The 22,643-nt window shown below is 41.3% G+C and overlaps 1 protein-coding gene across 1 annotated transcript in view; it reads right to left on the bottom strand.

Moving 5' to 3' along the window:
- Nucleotides 1-1,132: 1,132 nt before the first annotated feature.
- SLC22A2 (solute carrier family 22 member 2) overlaps nt 1,133-22,643 on the bottom strand; it is a 43,738-nt gene continuing 22,227 nt past the window's right edge. The window contains exons 10-11 of the mRNA XM_008007743.3: nt 11,515-11,614; nt 1,133-1,808 (exon numbers count right to left, since the gene is read on the bottom strand). Coding sequence (XP_008005934.2) covers nt 1,742-1,808; nt 11,515-11,614 — 167 coding nt within the window. The 3' untranslated portion in view covers nt 1,133-1,741. The remainder of the gene's footprint in view (nt 1,809-11,514; nt 11,615-22,643) is intronic.

The following is a 22,643-nucleotide window of genomic DNA, read 5'->3' as shown; positions in this document are numbered from 1 at the left end:
AACTTTTGTTTAAGAGACCTGATGAGGGTATGAATTCAGCCTATGGGGCAATTCTACAGCCTATAATATCAACGTTTCTCTTCTTTCTTGCTCCTTCCTTCCCATCTCTGGCAGTGTGACCCACTGGTAGAGCCTTATAGGAAGCCAGGTGGTGAAGGCTCTGAGAAATGTCATTTTCAGGTTTCAACATTTGATGCCACAGAAGAGACTGTGGGAGGACAGGCATGCCTGCTTTCTCAGGAAGCTACTGGAAGTTATGCTTCTTTAAAATGTGACAAAAATCAAGAAGCAGATGGCATCCAGGAGACAGGAGATAAAAGGAACACCCAGGAAGGTGGGGAGAGAGAGCCCAGGGCAACAGTCCTGCTGCAGACCTAGAGATTCACCAGGCCACAGTGGAGTAGGAGGGCTGGGGGCTCCAGGTGGGAGGTCTCTCAGAAAAAAAGAAAAGAGAAACCAATGTATGATGTATTTGAAAACATTGAGGGGAGAACTATTATTCTGTCAGACAGCTTAGAGGAAAATTAATGATGAATATGTAGAAAACAAAGCAATAAAAAAAAAAAAAAAAACCCGTGTTCAGGAAAAGTGACATACTATAAAAGAAAGGAAGCATAATCGTAGTACACTAAGTGACTCAGTGTTAATAGCCACAATGACATGAAAGTTCAGTATTTGATTTAATAAAAATGTGATAAAGTTTAAAGGGAGCAGAAAAGCTGTGTGTTGGGATGAAGGGGGAGATGAAGACAGCTACATTTTTATCTTTTATATTGAAAAGTAAATAGATAATATTTAAACCAAAAAATCAAGAAATGTCAAAATAAAGAAGTTGTTTAGATGTATGGAGATGAATCTCAGGGGGAAAGTTCACCTAAAATAGTTGAAAATTTTCTCTAAGAAATTAGTAGAGGTGAAATAGGGTGAGGAAATTTTGTTTCTCATTATAAGCCTCATAATATTTAGCTTTTAAAAATGTATTTATATTACTTTTATAAAATATTAACATATATTTTAATATCCACAAATTTTGAGACATTTTTATCAGACTAAAAAATGATCATCAATGGTTTTATAATGCTAATATTTTTATTGAACTCTTCTCAAGATCTTTTGTAGAAAATATACATTTATGCTTACCCAGTCTAAATATGGAAGGACCTCATGATTACTTAAGTTGTATTCCTGATTCTTTTATTTGAGATTCACTTTAAGTCTAACCTAGATAATAATCAATGTATTTTCAAAAATATCTTCCCCTATGTTATTGAAAGGCCTATCTAAAGTTCTTGACATACATTCTGGACAATTTTATATTGTTTTGGGTGTTTTATTTCTTTAAGAAAATAGATGCTCCTCTCCCAATTTTTCTGTTTTTCAGACTTTTTTCTACTTTGTTTTCCTGGCCCACGGTTCCCCTGTGTATTCTGGTTAGATGGCATTGTAGAGAAAATAATCAAATTTTAAAAACACAAAGATTGGAAAAAACCCTCCAGAAAACCAATGTCCAATGTCCTAGGAATGCTGAGAATAAAGTGAACTGGAAGAACTTGGCAGGATCTGGTCCCATAGGTATTTTTCCACAGTGTACAATAGACTCCACTGGCTGTAGACATAGGTTGATAGGGCTCAGGGGTAAGTTCGGTTGAGTTGTATGGGCTTTGTGATGAGTGCAGGAATTTCTGCTTTTGGTCTTGCTGCCATCAAAGCTAGGTCATGACGGGAGCAATTGTCTCTCTTCTTAGTTCAATGGAATGTCTAGTTTCTGAACTTGGAGGTAAATCATCTTTTCTTTATTTTTTCTTGGTCTGCAATAAGAAATAAAAATGGAGAGGGGAGCAAGAAATTATGAGGAGGCTGAAAACCAAAATAAAGTGGGTAATAAATAAGAGGAACAACAAATGATTATAAACTTTGTTCAGGATTAGTCTTGCAATGTATTCTGAATGGTGGGTCTCACAAAGAAAATGGACAGAACTTGTTGATAACTCATGTTGACAGAGTTATTCCTAAAATTCTCTTATTGAATTGGTACTGGCCTAAATAAGTTCCTTTTTTTATTTAGGGTGTTCACCTTTCTTTGTAATAGAGAATGTGGGTAAAGACTAAACTTAATCTTATATCAGTTAATGATAAAGATTGCAAAATCTAGACATTGTTATCATTAGTTAAGCAAATAGAATTTGAAAAATTATTTTTTTCAAAGTGTATTTACTTTTCAACAGCTTGATAAATGAAGAATGCAATCAAAACATTTGTTCAAATTGCAAGTTTTCTCAATCATCTTGTCTTCGTGAATGCCAGGACATTGCTGATATTCATCGTATAAATGCTGCTTTCTTCATTTTATTGTTGCCAGCCATGCTCTTTGGAGCTGTTTCTGTTTATAACAATATTGAATCAGGTGTGGGCTGCTCCCAGCCACCCAGCATCTCACAGAATTTCCCCAACCTGGAGTTGGTTAGTTTTGTCTCAATTTCTGGACAAATCCAATCTGAGACGAGGGATGGGAGAAGCTTACCCAAATAACCCTATGGTTTTGGAATTCTCTAAAGCTCCAGATGGGGAGGTACACTCAAGTCACTTGAGCTCCTCTGGTCTCTGTGCCAACAACAATAACAACAACTGCAGCAGCAGAAATAACAGTAGCAATAGAAGCAGCAGCAGGAACAACAAAAGCAACAACAGGAGCAACAGTAGCAGCAATACTAGTAACAGCAGCAACAACAGTAATAACAGTAGTAACTGCAGTAACAACAGCAGAAACATCAGCAACAACAGCAGCAGTAACAACAACAAAAGCAACAGTAGCAACAATAGTAATAACAACAGCAACAGTAACAGTAGCAGCAACAGATATGGCAACAGTAATACCATCAGCAGCAACAGCTATAGCAACAATAGCAGCTTCAGTAGTAACAGCAATAGCAACAGTAACAACATGAGCAACAGCAGCAGCAACAATAGTATTAGCAATAGCAATAGCAACAGTAACAACAGGAGCAGCAGCAGCAATAACAACAGCAGTAGCAACAATAACAAAAGCAACAGCAATAGTAACAACAAAAGCAACAATAGCAACAACAGCAGCAATAATTTTAGCAATAGTAGCAACGATAGCAACAGAATCAACTGCATCACAATTAAGAGCAACAACAGTAGCAACAATAGTCACAGAAATAGCAAGAGCAGCAGTAGCAACAACAGGAGTAGAAGCAATAACAGCAGCAGCAGCAACAACAGAAGCAGTAGTAGTAATAGCAGTAACAGCAGCAGCAGCAATCATTACCATAGTAGCAACAACAGTAGCAGCAGCACCAGCAGCAGTAGTAGCAGCAACAGCAATAGCAACAGTAGCAGCATCAGCAACAACAGCAGCAACAATAGCAGCAGTAACAATGGCAACAGCAGCAGCAACAATAATAGCAGCAGCAGCAACAGCAACAGTCGCAGCAGCAGCAACAACAGCAACAATAACAAAAGCAACAATAGCAACAGTATCAGCAACAGCAATAGCAACAGAAGCATCACCAACAGCAATAGCATCACAGTTAACAACAGCAACAATAGCCATAGCAACAGCAACAGCAGCAGTAGCAACAGAAATAGCAGTAATAACAGCAGCAGCAGCAGCAGCAGCAATAATTACAACAATAGCAGCAATAGCAGCAACAACAGCAGCAAGAGCAGCAACAACAATAAAAGCAACAATAACAACAGCAATAGCAGCAGCAATCATAACAGCAACAGCAGTAACAATAGCAGCAATGACAACATCAGCAACAATAGCAGCAACAACAGCATCAGCAATGGTAGCAGCAGTGACAGCAATAGCAACAGCATCATACTCAACAATGGCAATAACAACAGAAGCAGCAGCAACAACAAAAGCAACAGTAGCAACAATAGTAGCAGCAACCACAACAGTAACAACAGCAGCAACATCAGCAGTAGCAACAACAGCAGCTGCAGTGGCAATAGTGGCAACAACAGCAGCAGCAGCCATAGTAGTAGCAATGACAACAGCATTAACAACAACAACAGCAACAATTTCAGCAACAGCAGCAGCAGCAATGGCAACAACATCATAATCAACAACAGCAATAATAATAGAAACAGCAACAATAGCAGTAGCAGCAACAGCAGCAGCAGCAACAGCAATGTCAGCAATGGTAGCAGCAACAACAATAACAAAAGCAACAACAATAACAAAAGCAACAACAGCAGCAATAGCAGCAGCAACAACAAGAGGAGCAACAAAAGTAGCTGCAACAACAAAAGCAACAGCAGCAACAACAGTAGCAGCAAGAATTATAACAGCACCAACAACAGCAACATCAGCAAAAGCAGCAACAGCAATAGCAGAAGCAGCAACAACATCAGTAGCAGCAGCAGGAGCAGCAGCAGCAAGAGCAGCAACAACAGTAGTTGTAACAATAACAAAGGTGAACAGCAACAGCAGCAACAAAAACAACAACCACAGCAAAAGCATCAACAACAGCAAGAAAGCAGCAACAACAGTAGCTTCAACAGTAACAAAAGCAACAACAGCAGCAACAGTAGTGACAAAAACAACAGCAGCAATAGTCACAGCAGCAACAGTAACAGTAGCAGCAATAACAACAGCTACAACACTAACAGAGGCAACAACAGTAACAGCAGCAGTAGCAGTAGTAGCAACAACAGCAGCAGCGATAACAATGGAAGCATCAGTAACAACAATAGCATCACAATCAATAACAGCAACAGCAACAGCAACAATAGCCACAGCAACAGCAACAGAAGCAATAACAGCAGCAGCAACAACAGCAGTAGGAACACCAGCAGTAACAACAGCAGCAGCAACATCAGCAACAACAGCAGCAACAACAGTAGCAGCAGTAGCAACAGCAGCAATAATTATAACAGCAGCAGCAACAACAGTAGAAACAAGTACAATAGCAATAACAACAGTAATAGCAATAACAGCAGTAATAGCAACAGCAAAAACAATAGCAGCAGTACCAATAACAACAGCAGCAACAACAGCAACAATAAAAATGGCAATAGCAGCAGCAACAACAGCAGCAGCAGCCGCAACAACATCAGTCACCAGTGAGTGACTACTAATTAAATACCAAGCACTGTGATGGGTGCTTCATTGCATTGTCCCATTCATGAGCCCAACCCTCTGATGGTGAGACAAGTTCATGGGCCACAAAATCTAGCTGCCAGGATTGAAACTTTGGCTTTGTCACTTATTGGCTGTGTGGTTTTGAGCAAGTCCTTTACTTTCTCTGGCCTGTTTTTATATTTCAGTTGTCAGTGGGGTTAATAATAATAACACCTATTTCATAGGGTTGCTGCAAGGATTCAGTGAGGGAATACAGGCATACCTCAGAGATATTGGGGATTCAGTTCCAGACTACCACAATAAAGTAAATTTTACCATAAAGTGAGTCATACATTTTTGTTGGTTTTCCAGTTCATATAAAAGTTATGGTTACACTATACTGTAGTCTATTAAATGTGCAATATTATGTCTAAGAAAACGATGTAATTTAAAAATACTTTTTTTTTAAATGCTAACAATCATCTGAGCCTTCAATGAGTCGTAATCTTGCTGGTGGAGGCTCTTGCCTCTATGTTGATGGCTGCTGACTGATCAAGATAGTGGTTGCTGAAGGTTGAAGCGGCTGTTGAAACTTCTTAAAACAAGAATATGAAGTTTTCAATGTTGATTGACTCTTCCCTTCATGAAAGATTTCTCTATAGCATGCAATGCTGTTTCATAGTACTTTACCCACAGTAGAACTTCTTTAAAAATTGGAGTCAATCCTCTCAAACCCTGATGCTGCTTTGTCAACTAAGTTTATGTAATATTCTAAATCCTTTGTTGTCATTTCAACAATGTTCACGGGATCTCCACCAACAGTAGATTCCATTTCAAGAAACCACTTTGTAAGCTCATTTCTAAAAAGCAACTCCTCATCTGTTCAAGTTTTATCATGAGGTTGAAGCAATTCAAGTCACATCTTCCGGCTCTACTTCTAATTCTAGTTCTCTTGCTATTTCTATCATATCTGCAGATACTTTTTATGCTGAAGTCTTGACCTCTTCAAAGTTATCCATGAGGGTTGTAATCAACTTCTTCACAACTCCCATTAACGTTCATATTTTGACCTCCAATCATTCACAAATGTTCTTAGTGGCATCTACAATGGTGAAAATTTTCCAGAAGGTTTTCAAGGTACTTTGCCTAGAACAATTAGAGGAATTACCATCTATGGTAGCTATAGCCTTATAAAGTATATTTCTTAAATAATAATACTTGAATGTCAAAACTACTCCTTGATCCATGGGCTGTAGAATGGATGTTGTGTTAGCAGGGATTAAAACAACATTAATCTTTAGGTACATCTCCATCAGAGCTCTTGGGTGACCAGGTGTATGTATTGTCAATGAGCAGTAATCTTTTGAAAGCAATCTTCTTTTCTAAGCAGTAGGTCTAAACAGCAGGCTTAAAATATTCAATAAACCATACTGTAAACAGGTATACTGTTATCTGTACATAGGCTTTGCTATTCCATGACCACACGCAGAGCAGATGTAGCATAATTCTTAGGGACTCTAGGGTTTTAATGGTAAATGAACTTTGGCTTCACCTTCTAGTCACCAGCTGCAAGAGAGTCAAACTCTCCTTTGAGCTTTGAAACCAGGCATTGATTTTTTTCCCCTGTCACCTTGAAAGTACTAAATGGCATCTTCTTCCAATAGAAGGCTGTTGTGTCTATATTGAAAATCTGTTGTTTAGTGTGACCACCTTCATCAACGATCTTTGTTAAATCTGGAGAACTTGCTGCAGCTTCTACACCAGCACTTGCTGCTTCACCTTGCACTTTTATGTTACGGAGACGGCTTCTTTCCATAAGCCTTAAGAATCAACCTTACTAACTTCAAATTTTTCTTCTGCTACTTCTTCACCTGTCTCAGCCTTCATATAATCGAAGAGAGTTAAGGCCTTGCTGTGGATTAGGCTTTGGCTTAAGGGAATGTTGTGACCAGTTTGATTTTCTATCCAGACCACTCAAGCTTTCTCCATGTCAGCAATAAGGCTGTTTCATTTTCTCATTTGTGTGTTCACTGGAGTAGCATTTTTAAACTTCCTTCAAGAACTTTTCCTGTGCATTCTCAACTTGGCCAACTGGTGCAAGGGGCCTTGCTTTCAGCTTATGCTGGCTTTCAACACGACGTCCTCACTGAGCTCAATCGTTTCTGCCTTTTGCTTTGAAGTTGAGACTTGCAACTCTTCCTTTCATTGAACACCAAGAGGGCATTGTAGAGCTATTAACTGGCCTAATTTCAATATGGTTGTGTCTTAGGCAAGAGGAAGGCCCAAGGAAAGGAAGAGAGATGGGGGAACGGTCAGTGTGTGGAACAGTCAGATCACACACATTTTATCAATGAAGTTTGCTGTTTTACACAGACATGGCTCGTGGTGCCCTAAAACAATTACAATAGTTGTACCAAAGATTACCGATCTCAGGTCACCATCACAGATATGATAATAATGGAAAAGTTTGAAATATTGTGAGAATTACCAACACATGCCACAGGGACATACAGTGAGCACCTGCTGTTGGAAAAATGCTGCAAATAAACTTGTTTAATGTAGGATTGCTGTATACCTTCAATCTGTTAAAAAATGCAATATCTGCAAAATGCAATAAAATGAAATGCAATAAAAGAAGGTGCACGTGAAGGGCATGGAAAGCACGGGCAGAGCTCTTAGTAAATGTTAGCTATTGTTATCCTCATTTTACAGAGGAAAACCAGCTTAAGAAGTGAGATAAGGGGCCAGGCGTGGTGCCTCACACTTCTAATCCCAGCAATTTGGGAGGCCAAGGTGGGTGGATAACTTGAGCTCCAGAGTTTGAGACCATCCTGGGCAACATGACGAAACCTGTCTCTACTGAAAAAATACAAAAAACTTAGCTGGGCGTGGTGGCACATGCCTATAGTCCCAGCTACTTGGGAGGCTGAGGTGGGAGAATGGTCTGGGCCCAGGAGGTTGAAGCTGCAGTGAGCTGAGATTGAGCCACTGCACTCCAGCCAGGGTAACTGGTGGGAGACACTGTCTCAAAAATAGAGAGATAAAAAAAAGTGAGAAGTGAGATAAAGAATAGGGTAAAAGTCCATGCAGGCTATATTTGTAACTAGGACAGGTTTAGTGCCCTTAGGAACCAAATGACTTGGTTGGTGAGGGAGGGATTCTTGCCCTGCCCTGTTTCTGCTGGCTCTCAGCGCATATGACACTGTTCTTGGGGTCAGTTTTCAGTGCCAGCTGTGGTCTGCCCTCCTGCTCCCAGACATCCTTGCCTCCTGCAGGCCACACCTCCCACCCCTCCCTCTGTAGGCACACTGTTCTCTGGCTCTGTCTCAGTCCTCACCACTCCCACTCTTCTGCAATTCCCCAAGTCTTACACATATCTCTCAGGGCATGGTGAACTGGGTTATATAATACAGAAACAAGAACAGTGCGAATCTTCATAGCAGTATCTGTAGATCATACAAATGGAAAGAATATAAAATAACAACAGGAATGATCTTTTGAAATATCTCTTTAGTCTGCTTTGAACCAGCCTGGTGAAAATGAACAACTCTGACAAGCATAGGAATGTGTGTGTCACTGAGTTACACTTCTCCATCTTACAACAACTCGGGATGTATTTTAAAATTTGATTTCCAATAAATAGTCTAGGCATATATTTTCCTGTTTTATAGAACAGCTACAAAAGCTTCTGTGAATAATAGCAGGGGCTTGTAGACATTAATTAATTAGTGTCAGGCACTTTATTGACACTTGGTGAGTGTTAATTGGAAAGCACTGGGTGAGAGCACTTAGTAAATGTTAGCTATTGTTATCCTCATTTTACAGAAAGGAAAACAGGCTTAAGAAGCAAGATAAGGTATTGGGTATAAGTCCACAGGTTATATTTGTAACTAGGACAAGTTTAGTGCCGTTAGGAACCATAACAACTTAATTAGGAACCAGGTGACAATTAGTGTCAGGCACTTTACACATATTTTCTTCTTTAATCCAGTGAGTAGGTACTGTTGTCCCCATTTACAGATCAGGAAACTGAGGCTTTGAGGCATTCAGGCAATAAAGCCACACACATGGGAAATGTGATGGCAGGGCTTCAGGTTCCACAGGTCGTGCTCTTCACTACACATATTACTGCCTGCCTGGCACTGGCGCTGGCTAGAGGAAGAAACTTCAATTAGGGATGCTGTAGAAAGAACTTCAGCATTTATTCCACAAATAATTGGTAAGCTCCTGCTCTGCATATGCCAGGTACCGTGCTGAGTTCCAGCGATACCACAGTAAACAGGATTTAGACTGTCTTTGACGGGAGGTGCCCATGTGTGTGGGAAGCTGCATAGGGAGAGGGGTATGGGGTTGGAGACGGTTGGTTTAGATGAAAGGTCTCCAACTCAAATGTCTGCATGGACCAGGCAGATTATACAATGTACCAAAGACAATAGGAAACAGTGGGGACTGTGGCCTCCTGCACAGGGCAAACCCTTCAGAAAGCCAAGCTATCATTCAGCTCCTACACATTGACAACAAGAGGAAATATCTTCTCAGTGTTACCAAATCTTCTGCTTTTTTAAAACAGATCCTGGAAATCCAGTTTATGTGGAATTTCCCACTTTAAAAAAAAATACTGTGTAGGCCAAAGAAAGCACTGGAGAACTTGGTGGCCTGCAGGCTGTGAGTATGTGACCTCTGTCCGGATTTAAAAGCCTTTTCCAACTCTAAGACTCAAGTTCTAGGAAAAGCCTCAGACCACTGTGATTTACCAGCATTTTGTTCAAGTACTGAAAATGTTAAACAAGAAGGTTTGGTAAAATGAATAAAAATCAGTTGTTCGTGGTATCAGCAGGCCAAAAATGGAGTCAGAAGAAAATAAATAAAAATATCTAAACATACTGTATAACCAAATTTGTGAGGAGAGTTCAGACCAGTTTGTCTTTAATTTTTTTAATGTACTGTTTGAATGGGCTCATATGGTCCAAAATTCAAAATTACAAAAAGGATTTTTGTAAGCATTGCAGTCTCCCTTCTACCTGTATCCCACAGCAACTCAATTCCATAGACAACCAATGTTATGGTTCTTGTACATTTTTTTCCCGAGACACAAGTATTTATATATATGTCTTTCCCTATTTTTACACAAATTATAGGATATATACTTTTCTATGTTTTGCTTTTTCCCCCATTAGCAATATATCTTGGAGAACTTTCCTTGTCAGTGTATGTGAAGTGGCCTCATTCTTTTTAATGACTGTATAATTTTACAGAATGGCATATCATTTATTTAACTGGTGTTCTAATTCATGATCATTTAGGTTGTTTCCAAACTCTTGTTATAAAAAAATGCCTTAATGACTAGTCCTGTACACATATCACTTTGTACATGTAAACTTCTAGAGGTGTAGAGTCACCAGGTTAAAGGATATACATGTTTGTAATTTTAATTTAATATATTTTTATTTTTTTAGACGGAGTCTGGCTTTGTCACCCAGGCTGGAGTGCAGTGGCGTGATCTCAGCTCACTGCAACCTCTGCCTCTGGGTTCAAGTGATTTTCCTGCCTCAGCCTCCCCAGTGGCTGGGATTACAGGTGTGTACCACCACACCCAGCTACAGTTTTTTTGTATTTTTTTAGTAGAGATGGAGTTTCACTGTATTAGCCAGGATGATCTCGATCTCCTGACCTTGTGATCCGCCCATCTCGGCCTCCCAAAGTGCTGGGATTAGAGGCATGGGCCACTGTGCCTGGCCCATGTTTGTAATTTTTATCCTACTATTGCACTGTCCATTATAGAGGTATCTAACTCCTACCAGCAACACGGGAGACTGTGTTTCTCCCCATTCTTCCCCAACATAGTGTGTTACCCAGTATTTTTATTTTTGACAATCCAAGTAGTTATTAGTGCAGTGTTAATTTGAACTTTTCTTACTATGAAGGAGGTTGAGCATATTTTCACATATTTAAGAGCTGTTTTTATTTTCTTTTCATTGAATTATTTGCTCACATATGTTGCCCTTTTTTTTTTTTTTTTTCTATTGGGTGGTTGCTCTTATAGATTTGTTGGGAAAATTAGCCCAATGTAGAGTAGTAAATATTTTCTTCAAGTTTATAATTTTATTTTTAGCCTATGGTAGTTGTTTAATGCAGAATCTTTTATTTTAACGAAAGCGAACATATTGACCTTCCTTCTATGGATTCTGGATTTTTTGGGTCATATTTAGAAAGACTTTCTCCACATGAAAGTTTAAAGAAATTCTCATATAGTGTGTTTGTAATTTTACTGATTTTTTAAATGCTTTCAAGTCTTTGATTTAGTTTGAATTTGTCTCAGTGTATGGTGTGAAGTATGAAGTCAAACTAATTCTTTACAAATAGCTACAGGGTTGTACTAAAACCTTCAGAGAACCGTTCATTTAGAACTTTCAACTGCCTACCTCTGCATATTTTCGGCTTCCTCGATGGTCTCAGGTAAAGCCTTCCCTTTAGTTTCTGGTAGCAACAGCACCAGACCTCCAGCAACCAAGCCAACCACGGCTGAAAGCCAAACAGATGAAAATCACATTAAGAACTGAAAAACTCAAGGTCTATAATTAGAGTTTCCCTTATTTTTGTTTAAAACTTTTTTTGGTGTTTTTCTATACTTACTTACAGATTCCTTTGCCATCTCTGACTGCTGTATTTTCCATTATAAATATTATACCAGTTCCAAACTCCACTGAATTACTATTCCTAATAGGGAAATGAAATACTTAACATTTTGAGTCATTTCTAGGGTAGAGGACATTGCCACCATATTAAGATGCTTTGGAGTTAGAAAACAACTCTGCAAAAAATGAACTGTTTGAAAAGGAGGACCATAATGCTGCCAGTATAAATCACTTAGTAAGGAAAATAAGTCAGAAACTTGGGTCATTTCTAGCAAATAAAAGTAATGAATTATGTATTTATTACGATATAAGAGCACTAAAAAGTATAACCAGGATTTTAGTTTAAATTCAGGTGTTCATTAAATTCCCATTATTCCTTTTTTTGTCTCTAGCTATAATCTTTAATAATAAACCTTACATGTTTTTGTTTCTTTAGATTCCGATAAAAGTTTTGATCTTTTGAAGTTGTATTTCTATGTGTTTCACAATAATAGAATACACAAAATAGGATGTGGATTCTTTACTAGTTTGGAGGTCTCAGAACACTGCATGCCGGTCTCCATTTTTACACCCTCAGAAAGTGGCTGAAATAGAAGCTGCGGGGCACAGAACCCAAGCTCTGAGGGCCTGGGCTCCAGCTCTGGACCCTCGCATACTGGTCTCAAGGCCGTGGGAAGTTCTGTAATCTTTCTGGTGCTCCAGACATTCCTATATAAATTGGGATAACATACTGTCAAATCGAGTTTAGCCTATAGCTGCCTCCTTACATGTTTTAAGTTTGGCCTGAAGGTTTATCTGTACATTGTGAACTATAACCTAGATGGAATGGCAAACACACTGGAGCCTACTCTTGTGCCAGTTAAAACCACCTTTGCAAAATTATGATTGAGACAGTGAAAGAGATTTGACTTAATTAACTTCCTCTTGCTTCTACCCTCCAAGCTGTCCTTGTTATTCTTGGGTATAGGCTAACCTAACTTTGGGAGAAACTTAGTTTATAGATTAAAACAAAGATGACAACAGCCAAAGCAGAACTCTTTGTTGCCTAGGAACTAGGTTGCCTTTGTAGGACTAATGTTAGCCACAAGATAAGAAATTATGGTTTAGGAGTCATGCAGCTGGAGCCTACAAGATTCTGACCCTTTCTAAACTGCTGCTAAAATTAGTGCTTGAGGTATTTTGCAGACCCTGCATTTGATGGATCAGCTGGCACCACCCAAATTGATAAACTGGCTTATCTGATCTTGTGGCCCCCACCAAGAACTGACTCAGTGCAAGAAGACAGCTTTGACTCCCTGTGATTTCATCCCCCACCAATCAGCACCCCCGCCTCACTGGATTCCCCCACCCACCAAGTTATCCTTAAAAACTTAGATCCCCGAATGCTTAGGAGACTGATTTGAGTAATAATAAAACTCGAGTCTCCCACACAGCCAGCTCTGTGTGAATTACTCATTCTCTATTGCAATTCCCCTCTCTTGAGAAATTGGCTCTGTCTAGGCACCAGGCAAGGTGAACCCCTTGGGCGGTTACAAAATCACCAAGTTTTAGCCAGTCAAATGTGGCCAACTGTTCAAACCACGTTTGAATAAGGCAAACACCAAGCTGTAACCAATCCAGTTATTTCTGTACCTCACTTCCGATTTCTGTACGTGGCTTTCCTTTTTCTGTCTATAAATCTTCTTTCACCATGTGGCTGTGTTGGAATCTCTGAGCCTACTCTGGCTCGGGAGGCTGCTTGATTCACGAATCATTCTTTGTTTAATTAAACTCTTATAAATTTAATTCAGCAGAAGTTTTTCTTTAACAATATCACCTCACAAATGTAAACCAAAAACAAGATTCGAAGATCCCCAACTGATTGAATTGAACTGAAAAACTTCAAGATTTTTCACTCCCACCCCTTCCCATTCAAGCCCTGATGGAAAGGGGTGGGGGTCAGACATGTCTCATTATACCCTCTCCCTTTTGGAGTTCAAGCACAAGTCACCAGTGTTAACATTAAAACACATCTTAAGACTGACATAACAGACTCTTTGTAGCAATAAGATAGCAAATTCCAACCTGACCACAGAATAATATCACATGACAAAAAAATAAAATAAAATAAAATATTTTACCCCAAAATACATTTCTTTGACCTAGTTTGAAATGGCCTGGCAAAGCCATCTTTTGTGGAGAGAATTCGCATCTGTAAAGAATCTCTATTAACATAACTAGATCTTTCCCTTTCCAGACCCTCCCAATCCTGAAGAGATTAACTAAGAGACTAGCACCTTTTAAAGGTCTGAATAGGAAACACTTGCCATTGATTGTCTCTAAAGGCAGCACCTATGAGACTTCATCTACATAATAAGAGCCTTGGTTTCCATAACCATTTATCTTAACTCAGGCACTCTTTTCTATGGATTCTGGATCTTTAGATAATAATTTAACTCTTTCAAGTGATTGCCAATCAGAAATCTTTGAATCCACCTATGACCTGGAAGTCCCTGCTTTGAGTTGTCTTGCTTTTCTGGACCAAATCAATGGATACCTCACATGTATTGACGGATGTCTTTTGTCTGCTTAATACGTATGAAACCAAGCTGTAATCCAACTACCTTGGACACATGTTCTCAGGACCTCTTGAGACTGTGCCTCAGGCAAGTCACTCATATTTGGTCAGAATATGGTCACTCATATTTGGCTCAGAATAAACTCTTTAAATATTTTACAGAATTTAGCCTTTTTCCTCGACATGTCAGAGGCGCTTGAAACACAACAACTTTATCTTGAATAGGGACTGGGTAAAATAAGGCTGAGACTTACAGGGCTGCATTCCCAGACAGTTAGGCATTCTAAGATACAGGATGAGATAGGAGATCGGCACAAGATACAGCTCATAAAGACCTTGCTGATCAAACAGGCTGCGGTAAAGTCGTCTACAACCCACCAAAACCAAGATGGCAATGGGAGTGACCTCTGGTCGTCTTCACTGCTACACTCCCACCAGTGCCATGACAGTTTACAAATGCTATGGCAACATCAGGAAGTTACCCAATATGGTCAAAAAAGGGGAAACTCATTAATAATCCACCTTTTGTTTAGCATACAATCAAGAAACAAATATAAAAGTGGGCAAGTAGGAGCCGTCAGGGCTGCTCTGCCTGTGGAGTAGCCATTCTTTATTCCTTGACTTCCTTAATAAAGTTGCTTTCACATTACTCTATGAACTTGCCCTGAATTCTTTCCTGTGTGAGATCCAAGAACCTTCTCTTGGGGTCTGGATCAGGACCCCTTTCCAATAACATCCTTCTGGTGAACCCTGAAGGGGGGGTACTGAGGAGCCCCCCCCCACCAGCCCGAAGGAAACAGAATCCAGCACTGATTAATCAACTTTGGGTAAGTGCTGGCATACCTGGGTAAAGGACGTGATTGAATTAGAGGCCCAATTTAGGGGAATTAGAGTCTCTTCTAAGACAGAGAGGGTTAAAAGTCCTCTTAATAAAAGGCAAAGACACTTAACTGAACTTGGGTTTGAGGCCTAGCTTAGGAAGGTTAGAGTTCCTCCTAAGATTGAGGAGGGTAGAAGTCCCTCTCAGTAAAGTCCCTCTCAGCTAAGAATGAGTTTGGCACTATGGAATGTTAACTGCTATTTTCTTTGAATTAATTTCCCTTGCACTCTGCTGATGTCTGTGGGTGACAGGATTAGGCATATAAAGCATCTTGGAACATGGATAGTTATTGTCAGGCCTCTGAGCCCAAGCTAAGCCATCATATCCCCTGTGACCTGCACATATACATCCAGACGGCCTAAAGTAACTGAAGAATCACAAAAGAAGTGAAAATGGCCTGTTCCTGCCTTAACTGGTGACATTACCTTGTGAAATTCCTTCTCCTGGCTCACAACCTCCCCCACTGAGCACCTTGTGTCCCCCGCCCCTGCCCGCCAGAGAACAACCCCCCCTTTGACTGTAATTTTCCTTTACCTACCCAAATTCTATAAAACGGCCCCACCCCCATCTCCCTTCACTGACTCTTTTCAGACTCAGCCTGCCTGCACCCAGGTGACATAAAGAGCCTTGTTGCTCACATAAAGCCGGTTTGGTGGTCTCTTCACATGGACGCGAGTGAAATTTGGTGCCGTGACTCGGATTGGGGGATCTCCCTTGGGAGATCAATCCCCTGTCCTCCTGCTCTTTGCTCCATGAGAAAGATCCACGTATGACCTCTGGCCCTCAGACTAACCAGCCCAAGGAACATCTCACCAATTTTAAATCTGGTAAGCGGTCTCTTTTACTCTCTTCTCTGACCTCTCTCACTATCCCTCAAGGTCTTTCTCCTTTCAATCTTGGTGCAATCTTTCAATCTCTCCCTTCTCTTAATTTCAGTTCCTTTCCCTTTTCTGGTAGAGACAAAGGAGACGAGTTTTATCCGTGGACCCAAAACTCTGGCACCTGTCACGGACTTGGGAAGACAGTCTTCCTTTCAAGTTTAATCACGCGGGGACGCCTGCCAGATTATTCACCCACATTTTAGAGGTGTCTGATCACCACAGGGACACCTGCCTTGGTCATTGACCCACATTCCCTTGGTGGCAAGTCAATTGCAGGGATGCCTGCTTTGGCTGCTCACCCACATTGCAACCCAAGGCTGCTCACCCAACCCCTTCTCTCTGTGTCCCCACCTCTTCTCCACTTTCCTGGGGGGCGAGCACCTCCCATCCCTTCTCTCCATGTTTCTACCCCTTTTCCACTTTCCTGGGGACAAGCACCCCCCACCCCTTCTCTCTGTGTCTCTACTCTCTCTTTTCTCTGGGCTTGCCTCCTTCACTATGGGCAACCTTCCACCCTCCATTCCTCCCTCTTCTCCCTTAGCCTGCGTTCTCAAAAATTTAAAACCTCTTCAACTCTCACCTGATCTAAAATCTAAGCATCTTGTTTTCTTCTGCAACACCGCTTGACCCCAATACAAACTTGACAGTGGTTCCAAATAGCCAGAAAACAGCACTTTCGATTTTTCCATCCTACAACATCTAGATAATTCTTGTCATAAGACGGGCAAACGGTCTGAGGTGCCTGATGTCCAGGCATTCTTTTACACATCGGTCTCTCCCTAGTCTCTGTTCCCAATGCAACTCGTCCCAAATCTTGCTTCTTTCCCTCCCGCCTGTCCCCTCAATCCCAACCCCAAGTGTTGCTGAGTCTTTCCAATCTTCCTTTTCTACAGACCCATCTGACCTCTCCCCTCCTCCCCAGGCTGCTCCTCGCCAGGCCGAGTTAGGTCCCAATTCTTCCTCAGCCTCTGCTCCCCCAACCCTATAATCCTTTTATCACCTCCCCTCCTCACACCAGGTCCAGCTTACAGTTTCATTCCGTGACTAGCCCTCCCCTACCTGCCCAGCAATTTCCTCTTAAAAAGGTGGCTGGAGCTACAGGCATAATCAAGGTTAACGCTCCTTTTTCTTTATCTGACCTCTCCCAAATCAGTTAGCATTTAGGCTCTTTTTCATCAAATATAAAAACCCAGCCTAGTCCATGGCTCATTTGGCAGCAACCCTTAGACTCTTTACAGCCCTAGACCCTGAAGGGTCAGAAGGCTGTCTTATTCTAAATATGCATTTTATCACCCAGTCAGCTCCTGACATTAGAATAAAGCTCCAAAAATTAAATCCCAGCCCTCAAACCCCACAAGAGGACTTAATTAACCTCACCTTCAAGGTGTACAGTAGTAGAGTAGAGGCAGCCAAGTAGCAATGTATTTCTGAGTTGCAATTCCTTGCCTCCACTATGAGACAAACTCCAGCCACATCTGCAGCACACAAGAACTCCAAACACCTGAACTGCAGCTGCCAGGGTTCCTCGAGAACCTCCTCTCCCAGGAGCTTGCTACAAGTGCTGGAAATCTGGCCACTGGGCCAAGGAATGCCCGCAGCCAGGGATTCCTCCTAAGCCATGTCCCATCTGTGCAGGACCCCACTGGAAATTGGACTGTCCAACTCACCGGCAGCCACTCCTAGAGCCCCTAAAGCTCTAGCCTAAGGCTCTCTGACTGACTCCTTCCCAGATCTGCTTGGCTTAGCGGCTGAAGACTGACGCTGCCCGGTCACCTTGGAAGCCCCCTGGACCATCATGGACGCTGAGCTTTGGGTAATTCTTACAGTGGAGGGTAAGTCTGTCCCCTTCTTAATCAATACAGAGGCTACCCACTCCACGTTACCTTCTTTTCAAGGGCCTGTTTCCCTTGCCTCCATAACTGTTGTGGGTATTGACGGCCAAGCTTCAAAACCCCTTAAAACTCCCCCACTCTGGTGCCAACTTGGACAACATTCTTTTAAGCACTGTTTTATAGTTATCCCCACCTGCCCAATTCCCTTATTAGGTGAAGACATTTTAACCAAATTATCTGCTTTCCTGACTATTCCTGGACTACAGCCACATCTCATTGCCACCCTTCTTCCCAACCCAAAGCCTCCTTTGCGTCTTCCTCCTGTATCCCCCGACCTTAACCCACAAATATGGGACATCTCTACTCCCTCCCTGGCAACCAATCACATGCCCATTACCATCCCATTAAAACGTAATCACCCTTACCCCTCCCAATGCCAGTATCTCATACCACAGCACACTTTAAAAGGATTAAAGGCTGTTATCACTCACCTGCTATAGCATGGGCTTCTAAAACCTATAAACTCTGTTTACAATTCCCCCATTTTACCTGTCCTAAAACTGGACAAGCCTTACAGGTTAGTTCAGGATCTGCGCCTTATCAACCAAATTGTTTTGTCTATCCATCCCGTGGTGCCAAACCCATATACTCACCTATCCTCAATACTTCCCTCCACAACTCATTATTCTATTCTAGATAAACCTAGCTGACCCTATAAATCCTAAATCCTTTCCCCACTCTCCTTTTAATTCCTTAAAAAATAGCCCTAAAAGCTGCTCCCATGGTGGCTCTCCCTAACTCATCACTCCCTTTTCATTACATACAGCTGAAGTGCAGGGCTGTGCAGTCAGAATTCTTACACAAGGACCGGGACCATGCCCTGTAGCCTTTTTATCCAAACAACTTGACCTTACTGTTTTAGCCTAGCCCTCATGTCTGCATGTGGCAGCTGCCACTGCATTAATACTTTTAGAGGACCTCAAAATCACAAACTATGCTCAGCCAACTCTCTACAGTTCTCATAACTTCCAAAATCTATTTTCTTCCTCCCAGCTATACTCACTCTTAGTTGAGTCTCCCACAATTACCATTGTTCCTGGCCCGGACTTCAATCTGACCTCCCACATTATTTCAGATACCACACCTGACCTCCATGACTGTATGTCTCTAATCCACCTGACATTCACCCCATGTCCCCATATTTCCTTCTTTCATGTTCCTCACCCTGATCACATTTGGTTTACTGATGGCAGTTCCACCAGGCCTAATCGCTACTCACCAGCAAAGGCAGGCTATGCTGTAGTATCTTCCACATCTATCATTGAGGCTACTGCTCTGCCCCACTCCACTACCTCTCAACAAGCTGAACTCATTGCCTTAACTCAGGCCCTCATTCTTGCAAAGGGACTATGCATCAATATTTATGCTGACTCTAAATATGCCTTCTATATGCTGCACCAGCATGCTGTTATATGGTCAGAAAGAAGTTTCCTCATTATGCAAGGGTCCTCCATCATTAAGCCTCTTTAAAAAAAAATGCTTCTCAAAGCTGCTTTACTTCCAAAGGAAGCTGGAGTCATTCATTGCAAAGGCCATCAAAAGGCATCAGATCCCATTGCTCAGGACAATGCTTATGCTGATAAGGTAGCTTAAAAAAGCAGCTATCGTTCCAACTTCTATCCCTCACAGCAGTTTTTCTCCTTCTTATCTGGCCACTCCCACCTACTCCCCCACTGAAACTTCCACCTATCAATCTCTTCCCACACTAGGCAAATGGTTCTTGGATCAAGGATCTCCTTCCAGCCTCACAGGCCCATTCTATTCTGTCATCATTTCATAGCCTCTTCCATGTAGGTTACAAATGGCTAGCCCATCTCTTAGAACCTCTCATTTCCTTTCTATCATGGAAATCTATCCTCAAAGAAATCACTTCTCAGTGTTCCATCTGCTATTCTACTACTCCTCAGGAATTTCTCAGGCCCTCTCCCTTCCCTACACATCAAGCTCAGGGATTTACCCCTGCCCAGGACTGGCAAATTAGCTTTACTCACATGCCCTTAGGAAGCTAAAATACCTCTTGGCCTGGGTAGACACTGCAGTCATTTCTTCCCTTCTGTCAGACATAATTCCTCGTTTTGGCCATCCCACCTCTATACAGTCCGATAACGGACCGGCCTTTATTAGTCAAATCACCCAAGCAGTTTCTCAGGCTCTTGGTATTCAGTGGAAACTTCATACCCCTTACCGTCCTCAATCTTCAGGAAAAGTAGAACTGGCTAATGGTCTTTTAAAAACACACCTCACCAAGCTCAGCCTCCAACTTAATAAAAGGACTCTGTCAAGAATAGAGTCCAAAAACTCACCAACCAAACAAGTAATTACACAGAACCCCCTTGGACACTCTCTAATTGGATGTCTTGGGTCCTCCCAATTCTTAGTCCTTTAATACCTATATTTTTCCTTCTTTTATTCAGACCTTATGTCTTCCATTTAGTTTCTCAATTCATACAAAACCACATCCAGGCCATCACCAATCATTCTATATGACGAATGCTCCTTCTAACAACCTTACCACAAAATCTTCCTTCAGCTGAATCTCTCCCACTTTAGGTTCCCACGCCACCCCTAATCCTGCTTGAAGAAGCCCCGAGAAATATCACTCATTATCTCTCCATGCCACCCCCCAAAATTTTCACCACCTTGACACTTTACCACTATTTCATTTTTTTGGTTATTTTTCTTATTAATATAAGAAGACAGGAATGTCAGGCCTCTGAGCCCAGTAAGCCATCATATCCCCTGTGACCTGCACATATACGTCCAGATGGCCTGAAGTAACTGAAGAATCACCAAAGAAGTGAAAATGGCCTGTTCCTGCCTTAACTGATGACATTACCTTGTGAAATTCCTTCTCCTGGCTCATCCTGGCTCAAAAGCTCCCCCACTGAGCACCTTGTGACCCTCGCCCCTGCCTGCCAGAGAACAACCCCCTTTGAATGTAATTTTCCTTTACCTACCCAAATACTATAAAATGGCCCCACCCCTATCTCCCTTCACTGACTCTCTTTTTTGACTCAGCCCACCTGCACCCAGGTGAAATCAACAGCCTTGTTGCTCTCACAAAGCCTGTTTGGTGGTTTCTTCACACAGATGCAAGTGAGTTATTTCTTCCTAAGAGGGACACTTGAGAGCTGATAGGACTGCTGGAAAAGATCCCTTAGCTACTGACAAGTGGTCACCTAAACAGTGTTGACCCACAGGATGGGTCTTTCTCTGGCCTCCCTGAGCGCCTCTCCTTCCCCACCCTGCCGCGGGAGGAGCTGCCCCTGCCACCCCACCAGGCAATGCTTTTCTCCCTTTCTCTCCTTTCTCTTCTATTTTTTCTGTTACTCAGGGCAACTGTCTGCTCTTTCATCTTGCCCAGAGACTACATGTTGAAAAATGTCCTTGGGAGCTTGAACTTGTAATCACAAGGCAGTTCATTCTCTTGGTTTCCACCATCCAACAGATAGGAATTTGGGGGTTCATGCCATACTTATCCCTAAAAATTATCTTGAGCAGTTAAAAGCCTTTGCAAGCTCAGAATTGGCTGCTCTGAAGTCCTTCTGGGAAGAACAATGGAAACCAACCAGTGCTGTAGCTCAGTAGCTAAGGCTTCACCATTTTACAATAGAGGCCCAGGGTTCAATACCGACTTAGGGAATGAATCCTTTCTGGTTTAAAATCTGTATAACCTTTACCACTGGTTAATTCTCTTCCTCTCCACAAACCATCTTGAAATTTCCTTTCTCTGAGAACAAAACTATTGGCTGTTTGACATGGCTAAAGTTGGGTAATAAGAGATTTAAAAGGATTTGAGTGCTATGGTTAAAAGTCAGTTTATTCAAGCTCTAACAGCCTGGAACTCCTTGGGAAAAACAGAGGAGACGTCACAGACCCCCTTTTGGAAAAACCTTTGTTTTCCTCATAAAGCCCCAGGAATTAAAGTGGATAGATCCCTCTCAAAATCTAAGGCTCTGTTCTGTTTTTCATTGCATTATCTGATGTTTTTGACTTGGAAGGTATCAGAAATTACTACACATTATGAGAGAGCTTTGATGTGTGACTAGGTAGGAAATATAGTTTTGGGGATAGCTATTGGCAGTTATGGGGAGATCTTCAGCTCTTTGCAAGTTTAGATCAGAAAAGCATGCTCTTGGCCACCTAGAAGTTATGAAAATGCCCCCATTCCTCACTGAGAGATAAGATTCCCATGACAAATGGGCAGATTTCCTCTTTTTGGGATGCAGGATATGGTATAAAAATGAGACTGTTAATTTTGGGAAACCTGTTTCAGCTGTGGCTGCTTAATAGGCCCTGAAGCTGCATACTTTGAAGAGAAACTTAAAGTAGCAAATGAAAAATCTTACAAGTACTGACTCTTCTTCTGTCTGTGAATTTATATATGTTGTGTGTATGATAGGAAAGAGCTTTGATTAATAGGTTTAAAAATAAGAGCTTAAGTCAAATATTTTTGGCAGAAAAGTAAAAAGTATGCTTTTTAGTTCATGTGACTTAAGTAATCTTTGGAAAATAAAAACAGTTGCACATGCTAGGTGTGTAAAAAAAGTGAAACGTATTTTTGGTAAAGGATTATAAGAAGTCACAGAAATATGGCTTTTTCTGCCTAGATAAAAGTGTTAAAGGATTGTTTAAAGTTAAATAAGATAAAGCTGAAGGTTTGAACAAGTAGTGGAAGATTTGTGAAAAATTAGTCATATAAAAGA

The sequence above is a fragment of the Chlorocebus sabaeus genome, chromosome 13 (assembly GCF_047675955.1).
Source record: "Chlorocebus sabaeus isolate Y175 chromosome 13, mChlSab1.0.hap1, whole genome shotgun sequence".
Taxonomy (NCBI): Eukaryota; Metazoa; Chordata; class Mammalia; order Primates; family Cercopithecidae; genus Chlorocebus; species Chlorocebus sabaeus.
The sequence above is the reverse complement of the archived record's forward strand: the minus strand, read 5'-3'. Positions and strand labels throughout refer to the sequence as shown.